The sequence below is a fragment of the Drosophila innubila genome (genome assembly GCF_004354385.1).
Source record: "Drosophila innubila isolate TH190305 chromosome 2L unlocalized genomic scaffold, UK_Dinn_1.0 4_B_2L, whole genome shotgun sequence".
Lineage (NCBI taxonomy): Eukaryota > Metazoa > Arthropoda > Insecta > Diptera > Drosophilidae > Drosophila > Drosophila innubila.
Genome location: NW_022995372.1, coordinates 71,968 through 93,273, shown reverse-complemented (window position 1 = coordinate 93,273; position 21,306 = coordinate 71,968). Strand labels below are relative to the sequence as shown.

The window sequence follows — 21,306 nt, the reverse complement described above, 5'->3', positions numbered from 1 at the left end:
GGCACCGTGGAGCCTCCTCCATGGTCCACTTATCAGGAATATCCCAGGAGATTCTTGTTGGCTGGACAGTTGGTAGCCAAGGACTTGGCTGGCATTACATGGCCAAGCATGATGCGGCGACCATGCGAATCCCGACCGGCAAATTCCAGCCCCCAAACGCAGTCCTGGTGAGCCAAGTTGCCAGGCAGTGCATCCACACCCTAGTTTCCCGGATGCCAACATAATGTCCCGGAAGTTGGGGTGCATAGTAGACAGTGCAGGGTTCCCATTTGCTGGCCATTTGAATTTGAGTTGTGGTGCGTGGACTTTCAATCCATTTGAGGGAGGAAGAGATCACCCTTGACTAAGGTATTGACATAGCTTGCTCCACAGCAGAGTAGATTAGCCTCAAAGGAAGATGCCGATAGCTACCCCAATTGCCGTTTCAGTACACATTGATGGACAAGTCCTTCGCCAACTGATTTTGGTAGAAAGGTTCCGCCAGGAGAATGCGGGTAAGCCTAGATCCTGCAGCAAATATAATCGCACACGGTTGCCCGAATGCTCCCGTTTCAGGCAGTTCACAAAGCCCAAAGCTCCTGTGCTGGGCTCCCCCTGAGCTACCACATAGATTAGTTCCGTCTGGGTTTTAGCCAATGCATTTTTCAGATCTGCAACCCATTTAAAGTTCTCATTGGTCAGGCGAATAACCATGGACATGGAGCGATTATTATCGTTGAATTTTTTGGCGAGAATCAAGAGGCGATCGCTGTCATAGGCTTGCTCTAGGACAGGCAAGAGTTGGAAGCGCTGCAGTTGATCTCGTCCCGTGGCTTTATAGCTGTTGGCACTCCTCCAATAGAAGGAAACCAGTCTCCGGCTTAAGACTATCAATGCTGTGCTGCATTGAAGGCCTGGCGATTGCAGCAGGTTAAGGGCATAAAGAAAGTCGCACTCCAAAGTCGATAAGATCCGCTGCGATCACTCGAACCCGAGTCCTTCAGCAATTCACTTAGCTCTGATTCATTGTTGCTGGTGGTTGCTACGATTATATCGGGCCAGAATGGGTTCCCTTTCGATAAGCTCAAGCAATTTGACAGCCGTAGGATTCTCCGGCTGTTGCGAGTACCGGCAATTTCCACACCCTTGAGTTTGACAGCTCCACCGCTGTTCTCAATGATAACTGCATTGCCACGGTCAAGGCCATGAGCCTAGCACGTTCCTGATCCCTCGGGGAACTGTTGCCTGCTGATACGGCGTAAAGCTGTACCGCTCCAGACTGGGACGTCCTTGACCGCCTGATCGACGTTGCGTTCGCCGTCTTCATGTGATGTATTTCAATACTCCGCATTTGATCACGGATATACTACGATGCCAGGAGACGGGCAGGCTTCTGTTGGTGTTGTTTGGTCAGCTCAAAGTGCTTAAGGGATCGATTACAACACGCTCAATCCCGGGAACGTACAGTTCCCGTAGAGAATTACTGAGTATGCAGAATTGTAGCATGGTGTCCATAAAGCTGATCCAGTTATCCGACCATAGGAGACGTCCAGCTACTGCAACTATGTCCATATCCACGATACCCTGGAAGAGACCACTATAATCGTAGCCCCTCAATCGCAACTCTTTGTAAACATCTTTGGTATAAAGTTTAGTTACTCCAGCGCTGCCAGGAAGATCGACGAGTTGCAGTTGCTCCTGCTGCACGTTGGCGACCAGCTGAATCTTCCTGATGCCACCAGGATACTACCCTCACAAATCTCAAAGCCGCCTTTCCTGGAAATAATTGACAGCCAGTTTGACGGCCGAAGCAGCATCCAGCCCGAGAATCGTAGCGCGATGGAAGATGACGTCTTCAAAGACAACGGGCGGGCGCTGGTAACTTTCCTGTTGCTGGGCGAGCATCATCCAAGCGAGCGTAAGGTAACCGGTTGCCGGAAAGAGTATACGACCATCGATTGTATGTCCGGCCAGAAAGGCGTTCTCCTCCTTACTCAGATCAAGTTCGATGCTTTGTTGACTACCCTGTCTGCCGCCCTTGAACTTCGGGTAGTTCCACTTTTGCGTGTGATCCCAGCCGATGAGTGAACTCAACATGGGAGTGCCTCGACAGACCGGATAACTGACTGCTGGCGACAGAGGCAATCTCAGCAATTGTGGCTGACCACCCGCTGCATACAGTTGACCAATCTGACCTAGAAGGAACTCTGTTGTTGGGGTGACCCTGCTGCATCAGGCTTACGTAGCTTATTCTCGGTCCCAGCGAACGGAGTATGGCCCTAAAGAGTCCATGCGGTGCGATCTCGACAATCAATGCATTCTGCGGTATATGACGAATGGCTTCATTGAACAGCACTGGCGATATCAGATTGTTGATAAAATATGCTGCAGAGGCTGTACGGCTGGACGCAGTTTCCCAATCCCTCTTTGGAACGCTGGTGCTGAGCCAACGTTGGGATCGTTGCTTGGGTTCCGTAATCAGACGCTCCAGATTCTTGCGCAACATTGGAGCCGCATCTGCGATATATCTGCTGGAAAGCATAACCTCCCGAACCCACAGCCCTGACGAAAATGCCCGCTGTGCAGTTTCTTAATGGTTGCATCCATGGATGCAATCGGACCGGAGACTGTGCAGTTGTCATCACTGTTGTGACAGACGGCATAACAATCCGAGGGTAAGTGCTGCTTTATCTCATCCCAACTGGAGTCCGACCGCTGCCATTTTGCCCTGTAATCCTCGGTGTCTCAAGACACTTGCCACGCCAGTAGGCTGCCAGCACGGTCTGCTCGGCGGTAAGGCAACCATCCATGTAAGCTGCTCCCAACTCTCCGGCCGAGTGTCCAATAATGCCATCCGGCTCAATGCTCAGCGTCCTCAAGAGTCCGTCAGTGCGACCTGTACGGCCGCAATCGATACGAAGGAGTAGAGCATGTTGTCGAAAGTACTTTCCGTTGATCGCGTGAGCACTTCAATCAGATCAAAGTCCATTGGTGCCAGGGCATCGGCACAATGTTGAATGGACTGCTTAAACACCTCCAACTGCATAAGATCCTTGGCCATACTGGCCCACTGATTCCCATGCCAGCAGACGAACCAAATGGGTCGTGGCTCCTCGTACGGTATAATTTCATTTTGGATGCCCGTGTTGCCCAGAACGGCAAAGCCACGATATGGATGCAATGAAATTGGCTGCGAGTGAATGTCATTGATCAGTGCTAGAAATTCGTCATCGTTGCGATGTTTAACAGCTGCATCCAATAACTGTTGGACCGCCTGATCGGTACGGCCAGAGCAGACAACCAGTTTCAGCGATTGATCCTTTGCCCCTCCGATGGGACTCTTGTTCTTGGCGTGGGACTTGAGGATGACATGAGCGTTGGCACCGCAAAGCCAAAGGAGTTAAGTCCCACAATACCACCCTGCCAGGCAGATTGCGGTCCACCACCTTGGCCGTCCCTCGACCAAAGCGGGTACTGCCGGATTTGCGGTAGTGCAAGTTCTTGGGTATAACACCTTCCTCCATGGCAATGATCATCTTGGCCAATGCGCTTACTCCCGATGCTGGCTCCGCATGCCCCATATTTGACCGAACCAATCCACAGCGGATTGGTTCGTGTGGGGACGGCAAAGAAGTTGCTCAGCATGTTGGCTTCCTGATCGTCGCCGACCGGCGTACCGCTGCCATGAGCCTCGACGTAGATGACCTTGTCGGGACTGAGACCGATCTCACCGTACGTCTCCGGAGCAACTGTTCCTGCATGCGACCGTCGGAAAGGTGACACCCTGTTCCTTGAACCCATCCGTATTTATGCGCACATTGAGAATGGAGGCATAGACACGTTTCGCCCTGCGCTGCAGGAATACCACGGCACATGTCGGCTCGGGCGTAACCATTGGCAGCCGCATCAAAGGTCTTGCAGGCGCCATCTTGGCTGACAATCCCAAACGCAGGAACTGCAGTGCGAAAATCGGTTTCAGTATGAGATTAACGCCGCTACCAGGGCGTAATCACAGCGACCAGCCCTCATATCCGTATAGGCGTGAGACAACGCTACAAGGGAGCTGGAGCAGGCGGTGTCCACAATGAAGCTGGGACCCTAAAGTCAAACGTATAGGAGCGATTGGCGACATGGCGCGGGCATCCTGTCAAGCAATAACCATTAATGCTGCTCGGCTCCATGTTGGGTATCTCATGTTCCGTCTCCACAAAGGGAGGCCTATGTAGACGCCGGTACGGCTTCCCCGTAACTCCGACGGTTGATGCCCGCATCGATAATGGCTTCGTGTGTCAGCTCCAAAGCATCCGCATACAAGGATCCATCAATTCCGCCTGCTTTTGGTACACTGAAGAATTGGTCATCGAATTTCTCCAGATCTTCATCCGCATTTTCGCCATGCGCTCCGGTAAACCATATGCTATTATAGTAAGAATCAGAAAGTAAGTGTAGAGCTCTACCGCTTGCGTTTAGACTGCGAAGCAGTATCAAGGTAACAGTATCAAGGCAAAATATGGTGCTACAGTCGAGCATACTCGACTGTCGGAGACCGTTCTTACTATGGCAAAAAAAATAATTATGGAAAAATTAAAAATATTTAGTTAACTTAAATGTATATTCTATCAGATTGGTTACGTGTCTCATAAAACATAAAAGATTTTCATACTAAGACTTGATTTTCTTGATCGGTCCTATGACAGCTATATGATATAGTGATCTGATTTAAACCAACTTTGGACAGAATATATAAAAAACCAAGTTATATGCTTATTTTATCAGTTTGATTACGATATCTCATAAAACAAGAAAGTTTTTCATACTAAAACTTGATTTTCGACCGATTGTTCTATGGGCGCTATATGATATAGTGGTCCGATTAAAAAAAGAAACAAACTTGATCTGCCTGCAGTATTGAGGATCTACATACCAAATTTTGTGTCACTAGCTTTTAAATTGTTCTTATAATTTGGATATGACATTTTTTTCGATTTGTGGGCGATAAAGGGGCGTGGATTTCGGAATAAACTTGATCTGCTTGCAATATAGAGGAACCTACATACCAAGTTTGGTGTCTCTAGCTCTTATAGTCTCTGAGATCTAGGTGTTAATACAGACGGGCAGACAGACAGACGGACATTGCTATATCGACTTGACTTTTGATGCTGATCAAGAATATATATACTTTATAGGGTCTGCCACGCCTCCTTTTGCCTGTTACGCACATATTCGTTAAAACAAACCCAATAGACCCCTGTACTTTTTTTTAAGGTACGGGGTCTAAAAATAGACAGTGATGGGAAAATAAGTGAGTTTCCCCATTTTGATGCAGAATCAAAAAAGAGCAAATATAGTGATTAAATGGATATTCCGCAAGGAAATCGGTAAAGTTTTGACAAGGCTATGATAGCTTAAAGTTATCGAAAAAGTGAAGAAAAAAACGGACATGATGGAATAAAATGAATTTTCAGTTATTATGGATAAATCAAATTAGAGTTAAGTTTCAAATTTACATGAACTTTTTCGTCAAAAAAATATTATCGAGTTAAACTAGTTGAAGACCGCTTTCGGAAAATTCTGTAATGAGTTATGAAGTTTCTTAGACTAAAGGTTTATTTTCATCCACTTTTCTGTGGCAAATTTAAGATATAGTGATCCTCGACAAGGATATGAAATGAAAAAGCAGTATATTTCGTAGATAGTTTACCTGCCTCCCAACGTCTGGGATTATCTGTGACCATATCGATGCCGTTGAAATTCTGCTTGAACTCTTCTATGTTACTGCTCTCCGGCAATTTCCCGTTCGTAAGGAAATGACGATCACCCTCTACCACGGAGTCATCGTCATTTGTTGCGTTCGGCTGTTGCGCTTTCTTCTTATTAGCCATTGTAATGATTTATTTAATGTGGTTCAGGGTCGGATAGGTTATCACTTTAACTAAAAACTTAAAATAGATATATTAAAAAAATATATGATTAAAACATATGATGACAACATTAGAGTCAATCGCTGGAGGTTGAATTTTAATATAGAAGTGATATAAAAAATACTTCCACTTCTCTTTGTTCCATTTTATACAAAATAATATATTGAATAATTTATTTTATTACTAATAGAAATGCAGTATACAACGATGAATTATCTCCTAGTGCATACATAAAATTTCATTCGTTTTTTATATAACTTTAGTCAGAATCTTAATCAGACGATTAGCCCAATCGATTTATGCACATTGAGACTATATATATTAGCTTGTTTCCATGCAAAAATAATCTCATTTGCAAGATTAATTAAAATTAACACCTCAAGAAAAATTATATTTTTATATGCAAAATTTTGTTTGAAATGCTTATAGGTCTTTAGTTTTATAACCTTTTAAAAGTTTTAGTTTTTCTGGTTTTAGCACTCTTGCCACTGTTTTCTAAAATTTTTTTTTCCACATGAAGGTCATACTTGTGGTATCCTTAATAATCTTTTAAGGACAAGTGGTTTTTATATGAAGGTATTTAGCCGTACATATAAGAGAAATTATTTAATTTTCGTTATACACCACTGGTTTAAATAATTATAGTTAAAAACTCAAAATAAGATTGAACATTTTGTATATTTATGTAAGTTATACATATTTGTTTTCGGTGTAATTAATGTTACTGTTACTGTTTCACATTAATTTATTTACTAGTTAAAATTTTGTTTCTTTTCGGTCCTTGATAATATATGTTATTCACAGGCTTATTCGATTCGTTTTATACTTTTGATCGACTTATTGCGATTATTTCGCCTTCAGCAGTTCAAGCTAAAAGTGTGAACAATTAAATTAGATTCTGTTTTAGGAACTTTCGATATGCGATTGTAACAAAAACAACAAAATTTTAAACACGCCACTTTGTGGTCTAATTCTTCGACAAATGTCTCGACCTTTGCGAATGTTGCACTTGAAATACACTTGAAGAGTTACGCACTAGATTGTGGAGTATAATCACTTTCACCACATTGCAGGCACTTTACGAGTATATCCTTAAATATCCTTTGATTTGTGTTGATCGCGTATACGAAAAGGATATTATCGAATGTTATATATATTAGATATTAGATATGGATATAGGAAATATAAATGTTTGATCCACGATAATATCACAATCGACTCGGACCTGATCCGACGGCACACTGAACGCTTCGCGCAGTCTTCGCATTCTTTTTATGCTTTCAGACAGACGAGGGGGGAAGGGAAGAATATAGCTAAAGCTAAGACTGCATAAATAATTGCCTATATCCATACTAAATACTAAGCGATTTCATAATGAGTGCACGAATTTGATCCACTGAATAATTCATTAAAATGCTAAATTAAAATTTGCCTCAAAACGATTTTAAACAGAAAATGCGACGCACACAAGGAACCAGGACAGGTTCGCTTACCCCTACCCCTATTGGGTACCCCTACCGCTTCCCACCCAAATTAACAATTAGTCCAAGTGTGCGTCGCCATTTTGACCCAGTTTTGGGCCCAGTTCAATAACACAATAGCCCAAATTGTTAAAACAACAGCTTTATTGTTGTTTGACTGCGAGTCTTCGTCGTTGTACATCGTTTCTTGCCCTTTTGGACGCCAGGGGCGTCTTGTGGTGCCTATCCGATAAGTTGCTTTCCTAGATTTCGACTTGGCCTTAACCGAAGCACGCTTTTTGTTCTTGCAGGAGTTTGCTTGGGTTGTCCTCATCTACGGATTAGACATTATAAAGTTGTTTGAATTTTTTTTTCTAATAATTTTAATATAAATTTTTTTTGATAGGATCTGAATCTGATTATGTTTATTTGTTACGACTTATACAATATTTTTGTTTATGACAAGAAGGAACGTAACAATTGGCACGTATTACCCGATTGAAATTGGTCATTTAATCAATTAATATTTTTTGAAACATGTTCCAAATTTTGACAACCATACCGGTATTTCGAATCCGAAAGAAACAAGAGATCGTTAACCGTAACAAAGTTAAAATGAGAAGTTTTTGCTAAACAGATTTTTTCGAACATAGCCGAAAGCGAAACTAAAACCAATATGCGTTTCGGTTTGATACAGATTATTGATGATTTTTGTGTAGGCAAAGCTTCAAATAATGTACAAAATGTAATTAACTTAATTACTTTTTGAAATCTCTTACCGTTTTGGCCAGACGTTTGATCAAACTGCGACACTGTGTCGGCGGCAGTGCTGTATTCTTGATATTCGATGCGCTTGGCTTCAGTTTGAATGGCATTAGCACCTTCTCCTCAGTCAGAGAGAGTAGTCCAATATTCATGCCCAGCTCGATGGCAAATTCCACGGCACGTTGCAATGATCCAAATGGACTGATCACATCCTCGATGACCACATCCTTCTTCACAGCTCTTCGGTGGTTGAGCCTGCTCAAATATCAGATCAATTAAAAGCGATTCAGCAGACAGAATAAATTGAAGGGATAATTACTTAAATCTGGCTTTCGACTGAGCAGATCCAACACGTATGGCAGCAATGATGTTGTATTTGTTTCCATTTTAAATTTTTCTCTTCCAAAATTAAACTTTATATTTTTAATAAATATTATTGATGGTTTTCTTGTTTCAGCTCTTGGTTTCCTAACGTATGTTTTCGATCTAAGTTTCTTTGTTTATGAAGAAATTTTAAAATAAATTCCATATACCATCTAAAGTGACAATTATTTTAGGCCTGCTTGATAATATTTTTGAATATATTTTTAATTCGAACTGAAGAGTTAAATCTACTTTTGTTGATTGTATTTTTAATGTTATAAAATTTATTAGGAAAATTGCATTACATTCTTATAACATAGTCAACGAAAATTAATAGAGAATAGAGAAAATTAAAATAGAGATTAAAGGTATCCACAGAAAGTATCTATTAAATTGGCTTAGGTGCAATGATCTCCGAGATTATATAATATGTACTCATTTATCAGCGTACTCTCTAAATCTAAATTAAGCACATTACGAGTTTGATCTCAGTTTTATTTATGATTCTTATTAGATCTGATAACCATATATTTAGTAATAGTACACTCTCGACTATGACAGGAAATGACATTTTTTTGTGTAGCTTATCTTATCCAATGGTTTTGTATATATATACAAGTGTACATGTCTCAGTAGCAAGTACTTGCGATTTACTCAAGCACCTTAATTACCAATTTGATACGAGTATTTCACGTGGAATACGGCTCAATCGCACTAAGGTCATGAAATCATCCAATTACAGAGAAATACAGCTGAAAACATTTTAAAAATCATTCTATATTTTAGTTTTTTTTTCAGAAGTGAGTTTGCATTTTTGATCATTAGTCGACAAAGTCACAAAGTCAAAAGAGCTTTACACTTTTGTGATTTTGCCAAACATCAGATCACTTACATAAAGCTGTCATTGGAACGATCGGCCTTAAAACCCTTTTAATTTTAGATACATCTTGACAAATTTTGATCAAATCGGGCGACTTACTATAAATTGAAAATGACCTCAGGCGGAAATAGATATGAAAAAGGACAGATTATAATTTTAAATGTCTTATATCTATATATTTAAAACTGGGCACACTGACTCCCTGATACTGCTAATTGTGTAGCCAAAACAGTAATAGCAAGTGGGATGAATTTTTCACACAACATAGCTGAGACAATTTCTTCCTGCTCTCTAGTACATACATACCAGGTTTGTGACAAATTAACCAATTTTGTAATGCATTGGTTATTTCATTAGAATTGAAAACAATAATGTTAATTAAAATACAGATTCACTTGAGTTAAAAATAATAATGCTAATGATAAAAAATTTCAGTAGCATTAAAAATAGTAGTGCTAATGAAAATGAAATTTCAGTAACATTACAAATAGTAGTGGTAATGAAATTTTATATCAGTAGCATTGAAAATAAAATTTAAATGAATTTAAAATTAAATTTAAATAGCAATAAAATAATGACATATAATGAAAATTTTTGTTTTTTATTAAATGGTTTTAATTACAACTCAATTTAAATAGCATTGATAATTATTTGTGAAATAAACATTTCATTTATGTAAAAGAGGAATAGTATTATGGCCTCGTATGTAATATGTATAATAAATATAGGAAAAAGTAGGCTGTTACATGGTGTGTTATTCAGTTATTCAGTTCTGTTTTATATATAGAGAGAAAAGGTAGAAGATAGGTAAGCAGCAAACTTTTTTCCTATCGTTGCCAAAGCAATGACAAGTTATGATTTAATTATAGAAACTCAAGCATAAAACAAAAAGAAAACAAAGACGCGTGCTTTGGGCTAGAAACGAAGCGAATTCACCTGATCGGCGGACGTAGCTGATAAAGTTGGCAACTACAGACGGGCGAGGACTAATTTTGAGTAAGCCTTGACCTTGATAAGGCGATAGCTATAGCCAGCAAGTCGGCAGAACGTTGCTAACACACATGCGAGAGGGATGTGATTAGCGCTTAAGCGCCGCGTGCCACAGTTTCAGAATTCAGAATTCAGAAATCAGGCTATTGCTGATAAGTGATAACTTAACGATTGGCCAGTCAGTCAGGCGCTGACACCAAATTAGACCTACGGAAATTTACACCAGACAAAAAGACATAATAGAAAATAAAAGTCACACCAAAAAGCGTGTGCCGCCACTCGACAAATGAATAAGAGAATTATATATATATATGTTTATTTTTATTACTCGCATTATTATTTGAATTTCGTTGTGGTTGATGATAATGATTATGAGCACTTGTTCGGAAGTGCGGATCATGTGGATGTTAATATTTATGTTTTGATAATAATTCGATTACATTTGATTTAAATATTCAGATTGCATATCACGCATACGACCAGTCGCCCTTGGGCATGGGATGCAGGTGATACCCGTTAGAGATGATAACAGCATTCTATAAGGCTTTTCACGGTTACTTAAAGGTGAGCCGCCGTTGTCGGCGCTTTCTGATTAACCGATCGCTGCACCACTGCACCACTTAACACCTCATACGTCAGAGGCTAACTTAGTCGTTGAACTGCGGGCCAGTTGCAGTGATGACATTACGAGTATTCAAACGAGCACTCATATATTCGAAACACAAAACCACTTGCGTCACATTGCGACGTACAAAGTTTTCATGTTCAAACCAAATTCTCTCTTTAATAAATAAAGAACTATATAACAGCACAAGCTATATCCTTAAAATTCCAGCTTGTGGGTAAATTTCTGTTGTATAACATTATCGGAGACTTAACCTTAAAATATACTCTAATTACTTGGATTTATATATGTCGAAATTAGAGTGTATTAAAATAAGTATATTCTTATAAAAATTACATAAAATCTCAATACTAAAATTTATTATTATTAACGGTAATGATGTTAATACCCTTGTACAGTCCTATACTTTATAAAAAAAGTAAAAAACAGAAAATAAAACAAAACTTGCTATTTTCTTATAATTGGAAAAATTTTGCATAACGAAAAGCAACTATCTTCCAGTTTGATAAAATTTAACTGGACTATGAAAAAACGGCCCTTAGTTTCCTTGAAAAATTTAAAATATTTCCATGCTAAAAATATTCTTACTATATAGCAGATATGCTTTGTATTTTAATATTGTGAGTAGTACCCTTAAATTTTTAACGAAATTGTAATCAGAATATATACTCATTTCAGAATTAAATGTTAATTAACATTCTTTTGATGAAAATCTATCCAAAATATTTTGTTTATAAAATATATATTTCTGTTGGTATGCTCTCATATGTAAATATTTTCAATCGCCTAATTGAGTTTGAATTAATTCGATTTACAGACAAAGATACAAGATTCGTTTTAAAAGTAAAGTTCAGGGTTGCACACGTGAATTCTATATAGAAACTGAAAACATGCTTTCCTTGTGTAGATACTCAAATAGATAGATTTCATTGACTGAGCTAATTCCGCGAGCTAATTCCGTGTACTTTAAACTCCGAATCTAAGTTTATAAAACAAATTTTATTCGAAGGCAGAACGAATTTCGGAACGTTGAAGATTAAATACTCTTTTGTATTAAAACTTTCACATAACCTGAATTAATTAACTTTTATGAATCAATAAACTAATTATTGCCGTTCTATGAATAATTCTTAAACCAATTCTTTGTTTAAGAATTCTTAATAATGAACCAAATCCTTTAAATATATATGGTAGTTAATCTTACTTTGATTTTATATAATTGTGAACTTTTACTTGGCGTTACTGTTCGTCCCAAAACAACTATTTCGGTAAAGGGTTTTCTTTCGACTTTTTCGTTTCAGTTCCAGTTTCTTAAAGAAATGCTGCATAACTTGGGGCTGATGCTAAAAATCTTTTGGATGAATATGCTTCTATTTATAAGTACATACGTATATTATAAAAATGAACACTGAACTGTGCTCCGATTATAGAAATGCATAATTAATCACTTTATTTAAATGATATTAGAAATAATTTATGTTATTAGAAAAACAAAATATTATAAATGAAAACTTAAAAATCTATACAATAATATTACCAGTAAACTATCGAGATGGTTCTCGGATATTCGATTCACAAACGTAGCCATGTTTAGTAGTGCAGGAAATAGATCTCATACAGGGTTTAGTTGAATTCGTATTGTGAATATGCACACAGTTACTTTTGGGTTTCCTTTATTGCACCCTCACACCAATCACAAAATTTGGTTTTAATCCGCTTGTCATGGAGACAAATTCACCTTCCTGGCCAAGATCGCTGAGATCTGTCCAGAAATTGGGATGTATAATATTTTTCATTTTTCTCCTATTTTATTTAGTGGATCATTTTCAGTCAGACTTATCAAGTGTCCACCTAATGTGTGACACTTATGCAAAGCCTCATACCAAGTTATTTCGTCGTATTTTCTGGATGTATAATAATATTTATTTCCAATTTTTTCATACAGGGGCTGGGCATAAAATTTATCGGGAATACCAATGATGTGACTTATACTCATCGTGGCAATTGTGGGATCTGAGGAGAAATAATTAATCACTTTGAAAAAATAAAATTTCTATTGAAACTTACTTTCAGATTGAGTCCATATTGTTGGTAAACTGTTAAAAATTTGAATTATTATCAAGATAAGAAAAATTTCTCTGTACATTATAATAAAACTGGCGTCTGCTTCCTTTCAGTTCAACTTTTCTAATCGGTATGATTTCGATAAATAACCCAACGAACAGTCTTACGATGCAGATTTAATTATAGTATTTGATTCAATTTCATTATAAAAGCTCAATAGGCGGGTTTGACTCTCTCTCTCTCTGCATTTTCTCTGCCTCTCTCTCCATCTTTCTCTCGCTCCCTTTCATCTGGTGACGTGTATGATGAATTGGAGTTAATAAAAATAATTCTTGGAATGAAAATCACTGCGTTGACTATATACGAAAGTACCTAATACTCATTATAATCGCAATAAAAATCTATCTTTCTTCTAGTAGGTTTTATATGGTATTTTATATAACATACTGAACTCTCTCTTAATATTTTTATTATTTTTTATTCGGAATTGTTTTTCTTTTGCATCAAAAAATCTAAACTTTTTAAAAAGTCTAATTTAGGATTATTATAATGTTTCCAAAGTTTATAAATCAATCTATATTGAAATTATAAATATTGAGTTTAAATACATTTTTTTTAGAAACAAACAATTATTTTTATAAAGGCTTCCGGTACGAAATCAAGGTGTAGATATTTCGAGAGGTTAGGTATGTTTTTTGATCGAATTAAATAAATGATTATTCTCAAGTTTCTTTTCAAAATGCGAATTTATAAAACATTTTGAATTTATCATATTTTTTTTTTTTTATAAATATTAAACTGTGGTGCATATTTGATTTAAGAAATAAAATTTGGAATATTTCAGATAAAATCAGTTTATTGGAACGGTATAAAAACCAATAAGGTCAAAGGTTGTAGAAACATTAAAGTGTCTACAACTTTAGGGGTAATATCAAATATCAATTGTGTAAATACAATAGTACAGTATATAATACAAATATCGTTTTGAATAGATACAAATAAAAATATTAACGAACATACATATGGGTAAATTAAGATACAATCCCTTGAACATTTACAATATTCATACATATAATAAGAAATATACACGAATGTGGTTTAGAATTACGAAGTGTATTGGATATTCGGTGAACTAGTCCACCTGCTTGCTCTCATCTCGATTGCGCTTAAAGGATACGGAGTGTATAAGAAGAGGAGGCAGATTGCCACGCAGCATTTGGAGGCGTTTACTCTTCGCCTGCTCGGGACGACGCAGTTCGTCCTTGGACGATGACGTGGAGGCGGCAGACGTGGAAATGGAGGCGAGTGATGTGGAGCCCGGCAGAATCTCAGTGCTCTGGGTCATCAGCATGTTGGAGCGTCGGAAATAACGTGGCATGGAGTAATCATCCTGCGAGGCACGTGCCGCATTCGCATTCTGAATGGAATAGAGACTCTGCGAGACGCGATACTTCTCAATGGTCGGCGTATCCTCGTAGTTCTTCGGCAGATTACTGAACGATATGGATGGCACCTCCGGTGTCATGCTAATCTGACTGCCTGTGCCGGTAATTGCAAATATATCTGTCTCACTGGACGCATCTCTCACATGCATATGTGGCACACTCTTCGCCGAGCGTAGAATGCGCTTCGATGTTGCCGATAATCCGCCGACATTGGGCAACAGATGGGGATGGCGATCGATGAGACGTGGTCGCAATATCACCTCCTCATCCTTGTCTTCTTCCTTCTCCTCCTCGACAATCGACTCAAACTTCTTCGGCGTCAATGTCTGACTTCCCTCCGGCGATGAGTCCGACGGAGCCAAGGTGAAAGTTATCCTCTTCTCCGGCACAGCAACTCCAACTTCCGGTTTTGTAGAGTCCGTGGCATCGACCTGAAGACCAGCTGTAAAAATGAATAGATTTTTAAGTGTTAATTATATTAATATTTTATTCAATTTAGTAACAAATTAAAACTAAACTATTTATGAATTTTCATCGATTTACAATAAGTTGAACCAGTTTTTGACCTTATAAAAGAAGCGTTAAAAATCGAAATGAAACAACAACCTGCACATTAGTCAGAATAAGGTGAAAATTATCAAAGACACGTCTACTTATTGCACGAAATGTTATATTTAAGATAAACTAATAGAAATAATTCCCTTAAATTTGCTACTCCTCTAATATATACTCATAAAGGTATAAACAATATTTATTAAATCTTCATAAATGCTTGTGTTTATTTCGATATCAGCTTTTATTTATTTTTGTAAATGATATTAGTATTCTGAAGCTACCGGAAAACACTTTACTTTCATCATTTCTATAGAAGCATCTGTTTATTGTTTTATTACTGCGATCACGTTTCGTTGTTTTCCCTTTGTATTTATATATATATATTTTTCACTGCAGAGACATCGCGATATTAAGTGTTAACATACATGAACTTTAATAATTCAAGCACAATAAAGTATATGTTACAGGTATTTTTTTTGTTGTATTTTATTTTAGTTGGGGAAAAATAAATAAACTAAGAATTTGTTATGGAGAAATTACCTCCCATTTCTAAAATTTTAATTGTTATCAGAAATGATTTTAATTATCTTGTTAACGGAAAAATTAAATGATCTGCTTTTTTCTTCTACTTTTCTTGATTATTAAAATTATTATCTGAGTGGGAGTCTCAAATCAGAGAAAACAGTGATACTTATAAGCTATTTTTCGTAGATTTATCGTATATCAGATACATATCTGGATGTTTATAGAACGTCCTGAACTTTTAATGTGATGAAACAAATTTCTCCGTACAAAAGCTCAGCTTTCATCAAAAGTTCCCAAGTGTTTATGATAATATAAGCATACGTATAATTTTATTTTCATAAGCTTGATTAAAATTTCTCCAAAAATATATAGACCTTATAGTACGCGTATTTATATTGTTTTTACACCGATTTATATGATCCAAAACGACCATTTGCAGAAAACAAATTATATATATATATATATCTATCTTTGATTTTATTTGGGGTGAATATTCGTACATATTTCTTGTATAATTTTTTTTTAAATTTTAAAATTGTAAAAATTATTAATTCTGTATCCAATGGTGAGAAACAAGTTTCAGTTTAAGTTATGGTAATGGTATAAAAACCGGTTGCATTGCAAATAAAATATTTGCAATGCGATCCACTGTGCAAAATTTATAAAATCAATATGATAAAAATATTTCTCCGACTATAAAATGATCGTTTAACACAAATATGTATTTCTGTATATAACGGTAATGCGAAACAACAAGAATAAGAAGAGTGAGAAGAAGAAAAACTTAAAGAATTCCTGTCATTTTATCAGCGTACACATTTTATTATTGGTGCTTATCAGCAGAGAAGCAAACAAAAATAAAAACTGATTTACGTTCCATACTTGTCCAGAGGCGCGCGATAGTAGCAAGCATATATAGCACGATTACGCTCAAGTTAACATTATCTATTGCGTGTGGTGCGCGTTTCTGTATGGAAACAACAGAAGGATCGACATTCTTTAAAAGCCATCAATCGATCTTTATTCTTCCTAATAGGGATATCTTTTCTCGAGTAGCTATTGACCTCAATACTATTTATTGAAGATCTACTTATTATTGTTATCATCGATTAGCAGTCATAAAACAATTTATCACTTCATTTGGCCACTGAATCCCAACAATTTGATACTCAGCTTTCGCTCATCATAAAAATATAACAAGCCAATCTCACTTTGATTTTATGCCCTGTATTCAATTATATAGCGCAAGAAAGGGTGTTTGTATTGGATTTGTAAGAAAAAAGCATCTTTGACTTTATAAAATATATGTACTTATAATCAACTTAGCTTAAGCAGTTGACTTGTTTGCAAATACGCTATGCAAATTTCAAAATTTTTGATTTTGAAATCGCATAAAGTTCAATTATCACATTACTCTAGAGGTTTAAAGCTTAAGCTTTTGTAAAATAAATAAATTCTTTAAAAAACGCATTTTCTCAGCTAAAAATTTCAGAAACATTCATTAATAAGTATCGAAGTTGTTAAACACCATAAGAAAAAGCTCAACAAACGGCACCTGCTTATGGGTTAAATCAAAAATCAAATTACTCTGACAATTTTAAAGATATAAATTTAAGCTGAAGTAGACATGTACTTCAGAAAGTTCTTTGTCTCAACTGAAAATATCACAACGACCGACTATTATATAAGTAAGATATTCAGCAACTGTTTTTCAAATTGAAAACATAGGAAAAAGTAATACTAGCGCCATCTAGCGTGTTTCAATGGCTCAAACATGTGTTAGGAATTCCAAAGTCAAGCATCCCAGCAACAACGTCTCGAATTGTTTTATCTTTGTATTTGCGATAAAAATCCAGTGGGTGTGTTAAGCATTTAAGCGATTGCTTAAAAAGCGAAGGGAAATCGGAGAAACGACAAATGTATTTCTAAATAAAGAATAAAAGAGTGCAAATTCGTAACGCCCAGCAACAGGTATATTTATGGATTTTACCTGCGTGAGTGTTTAAATTGATAATTGAATCTTGAGTGGATTTAATTCAATTTCATTTCCTTGTACAAATATTGCATATTTTAAATATCTTGAAAAGGGTATTAAAATAAAGGGAGTTCAGCGGTTTAAAATTAACAAACTCTGCTGTGAATAATTATACAAAATAAATTTGACAAAAACTACAGGGAGATCTGTCAAAATTATGTATTCGTTTTTTTGTTACAGTTTGTAATGGTTTGTTTACTTATAGGGCCCAGGTAATTCTATAATAATGTTTATAAAATGCATACGATGAGTTTTCATTTTGATTTCGATTTATGTCTTGAGTTTTCCATTTCATTTCAAATCAAATATATATGTATATGTTTATGTATATGTTTACTATGTCTATGATTAAACATTACAAGGTCTAACAAAGTCCATGATGAAATATGTACAAACATAAGACTTAAAGGTAGCTAAGTGCTTACAATACGTATTGTAATAATACTAAATGCTAACGATTGTTTTGTTATTTCTCTCACTCTTTACTGGTTGTGGTTTATCAACAACACTTAGGGCTAAATTAATAATATTAAGTCACATTATTTGTTGTTTTGTTTTGTGGTGTGGAAAGGTATCTTTGGCACAAATACTGCTAAAAAGAAAGCCATTGAAATTTCGTTTGTTTGTTTTTTGTTTGATGTTTTTTTTTGGAATTCATCTTGGGCTCTATTTAACTTAAATAGAATTTAACCTTGGGCACGCCGGCGGAGACAATGCTGCTGCTGCGCGTGCTCTACCGCTCGTCTTGCCACTGCCCCCCCCATTGCCACAATATGGGCGTGACTATGATGACCATGACCATGATGATCATTACCTTCCAGACGCCGCAGCAGACGCTCCTGTTCGCTGAGACGCGGCGTTGTTGGCATCTCCTTGTTGGGCGAATGGATGCCAGCCAAATATGTCTTTGTACTGATGCGATTCAATTTGGTCGGCTGATGATCCTGGAAGATCTGCGAATTGGCAAACACGGCCAATATCTCTGGCCCAAGCATCGGTACATTTGTCTGTGTCACACGTCGATAATCCTCTTCGTGTATCTTGGCACTAAAATAAAAACAAATACAAACAATATGAAGTTTACATATTCATTTTAAAAAAATTGCAAATTGAATTAAATTATCGATTGGCGGCGCAAATGTCAAAGGCAAACACAAGAAATAAAAATGAGCATTATTTGTTGTCTCAATTGATCAGATGCACAAGCAATTGAATAAAAGATGTGCGAAATTCAATCGTTTTTACCAACTAGCTAACTGACTAACTGACTAAATGACCAATTGACTAGCTGACAATCTAAGCAATTATTTATTTGTTCACACAATTAGCACCTCATCGGAGTACAGTTTCCGCGACCCATGGGCTGATCACAAATTGGCTGTGGCACTGTCAACAAATTGTTGTTGTCTGCCGCCGTCGGCTGAATCCGTCCAATGATGGTACCATTCTTCTGGGCCGCCAGATATTCCTCATCGTCATCGGCATTGTAGTTGGCTGTGAAATGAACAAAGCGATTAATCTGTGTGTTAAATTTATCAGTCTCAGTCCAGTTATCAAGTTGTCTCTCTTAGTTCGCAGAAACAACAACTTGATCGATTGTAAATCCTTGACTTCATATACCCATCTCTTTCACACTCTATCTTGCTCTCTCTCTCTCTCTCTCTTTCGAAATATCCATAAGTGATCTGTCATTTATTTTGATAACTCACAAATCACCTTTCAGTCAACATTCCATTAAAATTCGCTATAAATTTTTATACGATTTCTATAGACAGTATGTCAAGTAATTATTTTACCAAATTTTCTTGATTTTTTAAATTAAATAATGAGATCTTTTTGGGCATGTAAAATTTAATACTAAGAGCCATTGTCGATTTAACATTTTTGAAAAATTAGAAACAATTTTCGGAACTTGTTTTCGTTGTTACAAAAATTTTTTGACTAACTGTCATTCTATTAATTTTGCAAACACACTCTTTTAATGCCAATCACGTTTGCCCCAAGGCGCACGTGTGTGTGTCTATGTGTGTGTGTGTGTGTTCAAGATCTACATTGACTACGTCTGTCGCATAATTTAACTCACACAATTGCAAATTCATACGTACAGTGTCTCTCAGCTCATTTGACCCAGTACATTTTAAACAAAACTTTGCTTTTATTTATGGCTTCTTTCCACTAAAAGATGCAGTTATTGAAAAATGTTAATATGTAAAATTATTTTAAGTATTGAATTTTAGCGTGTCAAATAAGCTGAGACCCACTGTACATCCATGTATATGTATGAGCATTGTACATATGACCACGTAGGTAAACATGCACCGGCTAACCGTCAAATGTTCAACAACAGCAACAACAAAAACATGAAGAAGAGAAGAGAAGAGTAAGAAACAACAAATGTATTTAAATTGAGACTTACCAATCGATTCATCGTAGCAAAAACGTTCCTCAAAACAATTCCAGTAAAGATCTTCCAAGCAGCTAAAGAAACGTGTGAGGGGGAAAGGAAGAGAAGTTTGCAGCGAATTCAAATAAGAAACAAGTTGGGCGGTGAAAGGGGTAGACGGTAGGGGGTGGGGGAGGCGGTTTGCTTACTTTTGACAACAGCGGCACATTTTTTGCTGGCCCCTTTCAACAAGGCTTTGAAATATAGCGGTATCTAAAGTTTTTAGCTCGTGTCTTTTAAAGTGTTTTCGCCTTGTTGAATTTATTTACTTCTCTGTTGCTGATTATGTGCGACATGAAAGAAGCGAAGAAAATTACATTTATGTATTGTTGTGGAATGTTTTGTATTGTCGAGTGACTCGTTCGAATATTATTATTATTATTATTATTGTATTCGTGACGCAGAGCGTGAAAGCGCAGCGTGGAAGCAGTTTGACGTTTTATCGGCAACTGAAGTAACATAGTATGGCCCAAAAGTATCTCACAGATAGCGCATTGCCAACTCTCTCACGTTCTCTCTCTCTCACTCTGGCTCACTCACACTCGCCCTCACTCTCCCTCTCCCGCCTTTGTTATGGGTGTAGGCAAGAAAGAGCGCGGAGTTTTTAAATGTCGCACCTGTGAGTAATATGAGCATATGTACGCAAGTGTGTGTATGTGTGTGTGTATTAGTGTGCGTATGTCTGACTTGCTCAACAGAGTTTGCAACAGGCGAAAGCTTCGTTCGCTGCTTCTGCTGCCTCTAGCTTCAATTCATGCGAGCTTTAAAAGTTCAAGTCCGAATCGTTAATCTTAGTTTATAGAGAGCAACTCATCGTGTGATTGATCGAGCACGCAAGCGAGCGCGAGAGTAAGAGAGAGTACTTGATATCTTACACGCGCCTACACTCATCGCTCTCTCTCTCTATCCGTCGCGCTCACGCGCGCAAAAGCAATCGTAAAGTTGCTCTCTGACCATTCCGCTTTGCACAGTGACGCACAGGTGGCAATATTTACCAATTTATTGACAATTATAACAAAGTTATTATCATTAAATAATGCTGAATTTTTTATGGTGATGTAAAGCAACTCAATTTGACTTTTGTAATATTTATATATATGTATTTATATCCGTCACAATGTCAAATAAAAATATACATATGTATGTATTTAAATAATTATATTACAATAAGCATTTTTTACATCGCTAGTCTAGAGCCCTTTCCCATTGTTTGAGTAGTTTAGTTTGTTGTTTAAATAATAGCAAAGTATTAATCT

The 21,306-nt window shown here is 37.1% G+C and overlaps 2 protein-coding genes and 1 pseudogene across 2 annotated transcripts; all 3 read right to left on the bottom strand.

Moving 5' to 3' along the window:
• LOC117779509 overlaps positions 1 to 7,107 on the bottom strand; it is a 7,399-nt pseudogene extending 292 nt beyond the window's left edge.
• On the bottom strand, positions 6,747 to 8,358 carry LOC117779507 (the record flags this gene model as incomplete). Its single annotated transcript, XM_034615727.1, has 3 exons — positions 6,747 to 6,770; positions 7,521 to 7,694; positions 8,140 to 8,358. Coding segments are annotated over 3 exons (417 nt in total), but the record flags the coding sequence as incomplete, so codon positions are not given.
• Positions 8,359 to 13,881: 5,523 nt separating this feature from the next.
• Positions 13,882 to 20,567, bottom strand: LOC117780803. The gene is made up of 5 exons (XM_034617464.1): positions 20,200 to 20,567; positions 20,024 to 20,085; positions 18,939 to 19,101; positions 18,422 to 18,654; positions 13,882 to 14,934 (listed from the first exon to the last, which is right to left on the bottom strand). Exons 1-5 carry the CDS (start codon positions 20,217 to 20,219, stop codon positions 14,180 to 14,182), a joined length of 1,233 nt encoding a protein of 410 aa, XP_034473355.1. The 5' UTR covers positions 20,220 to 20,567; the 3' UTR covers positions 13,882 to 14,179.
• Between the last annotated feature and the right edge of the window lie 739 nt (positions 20,568 to 21,306).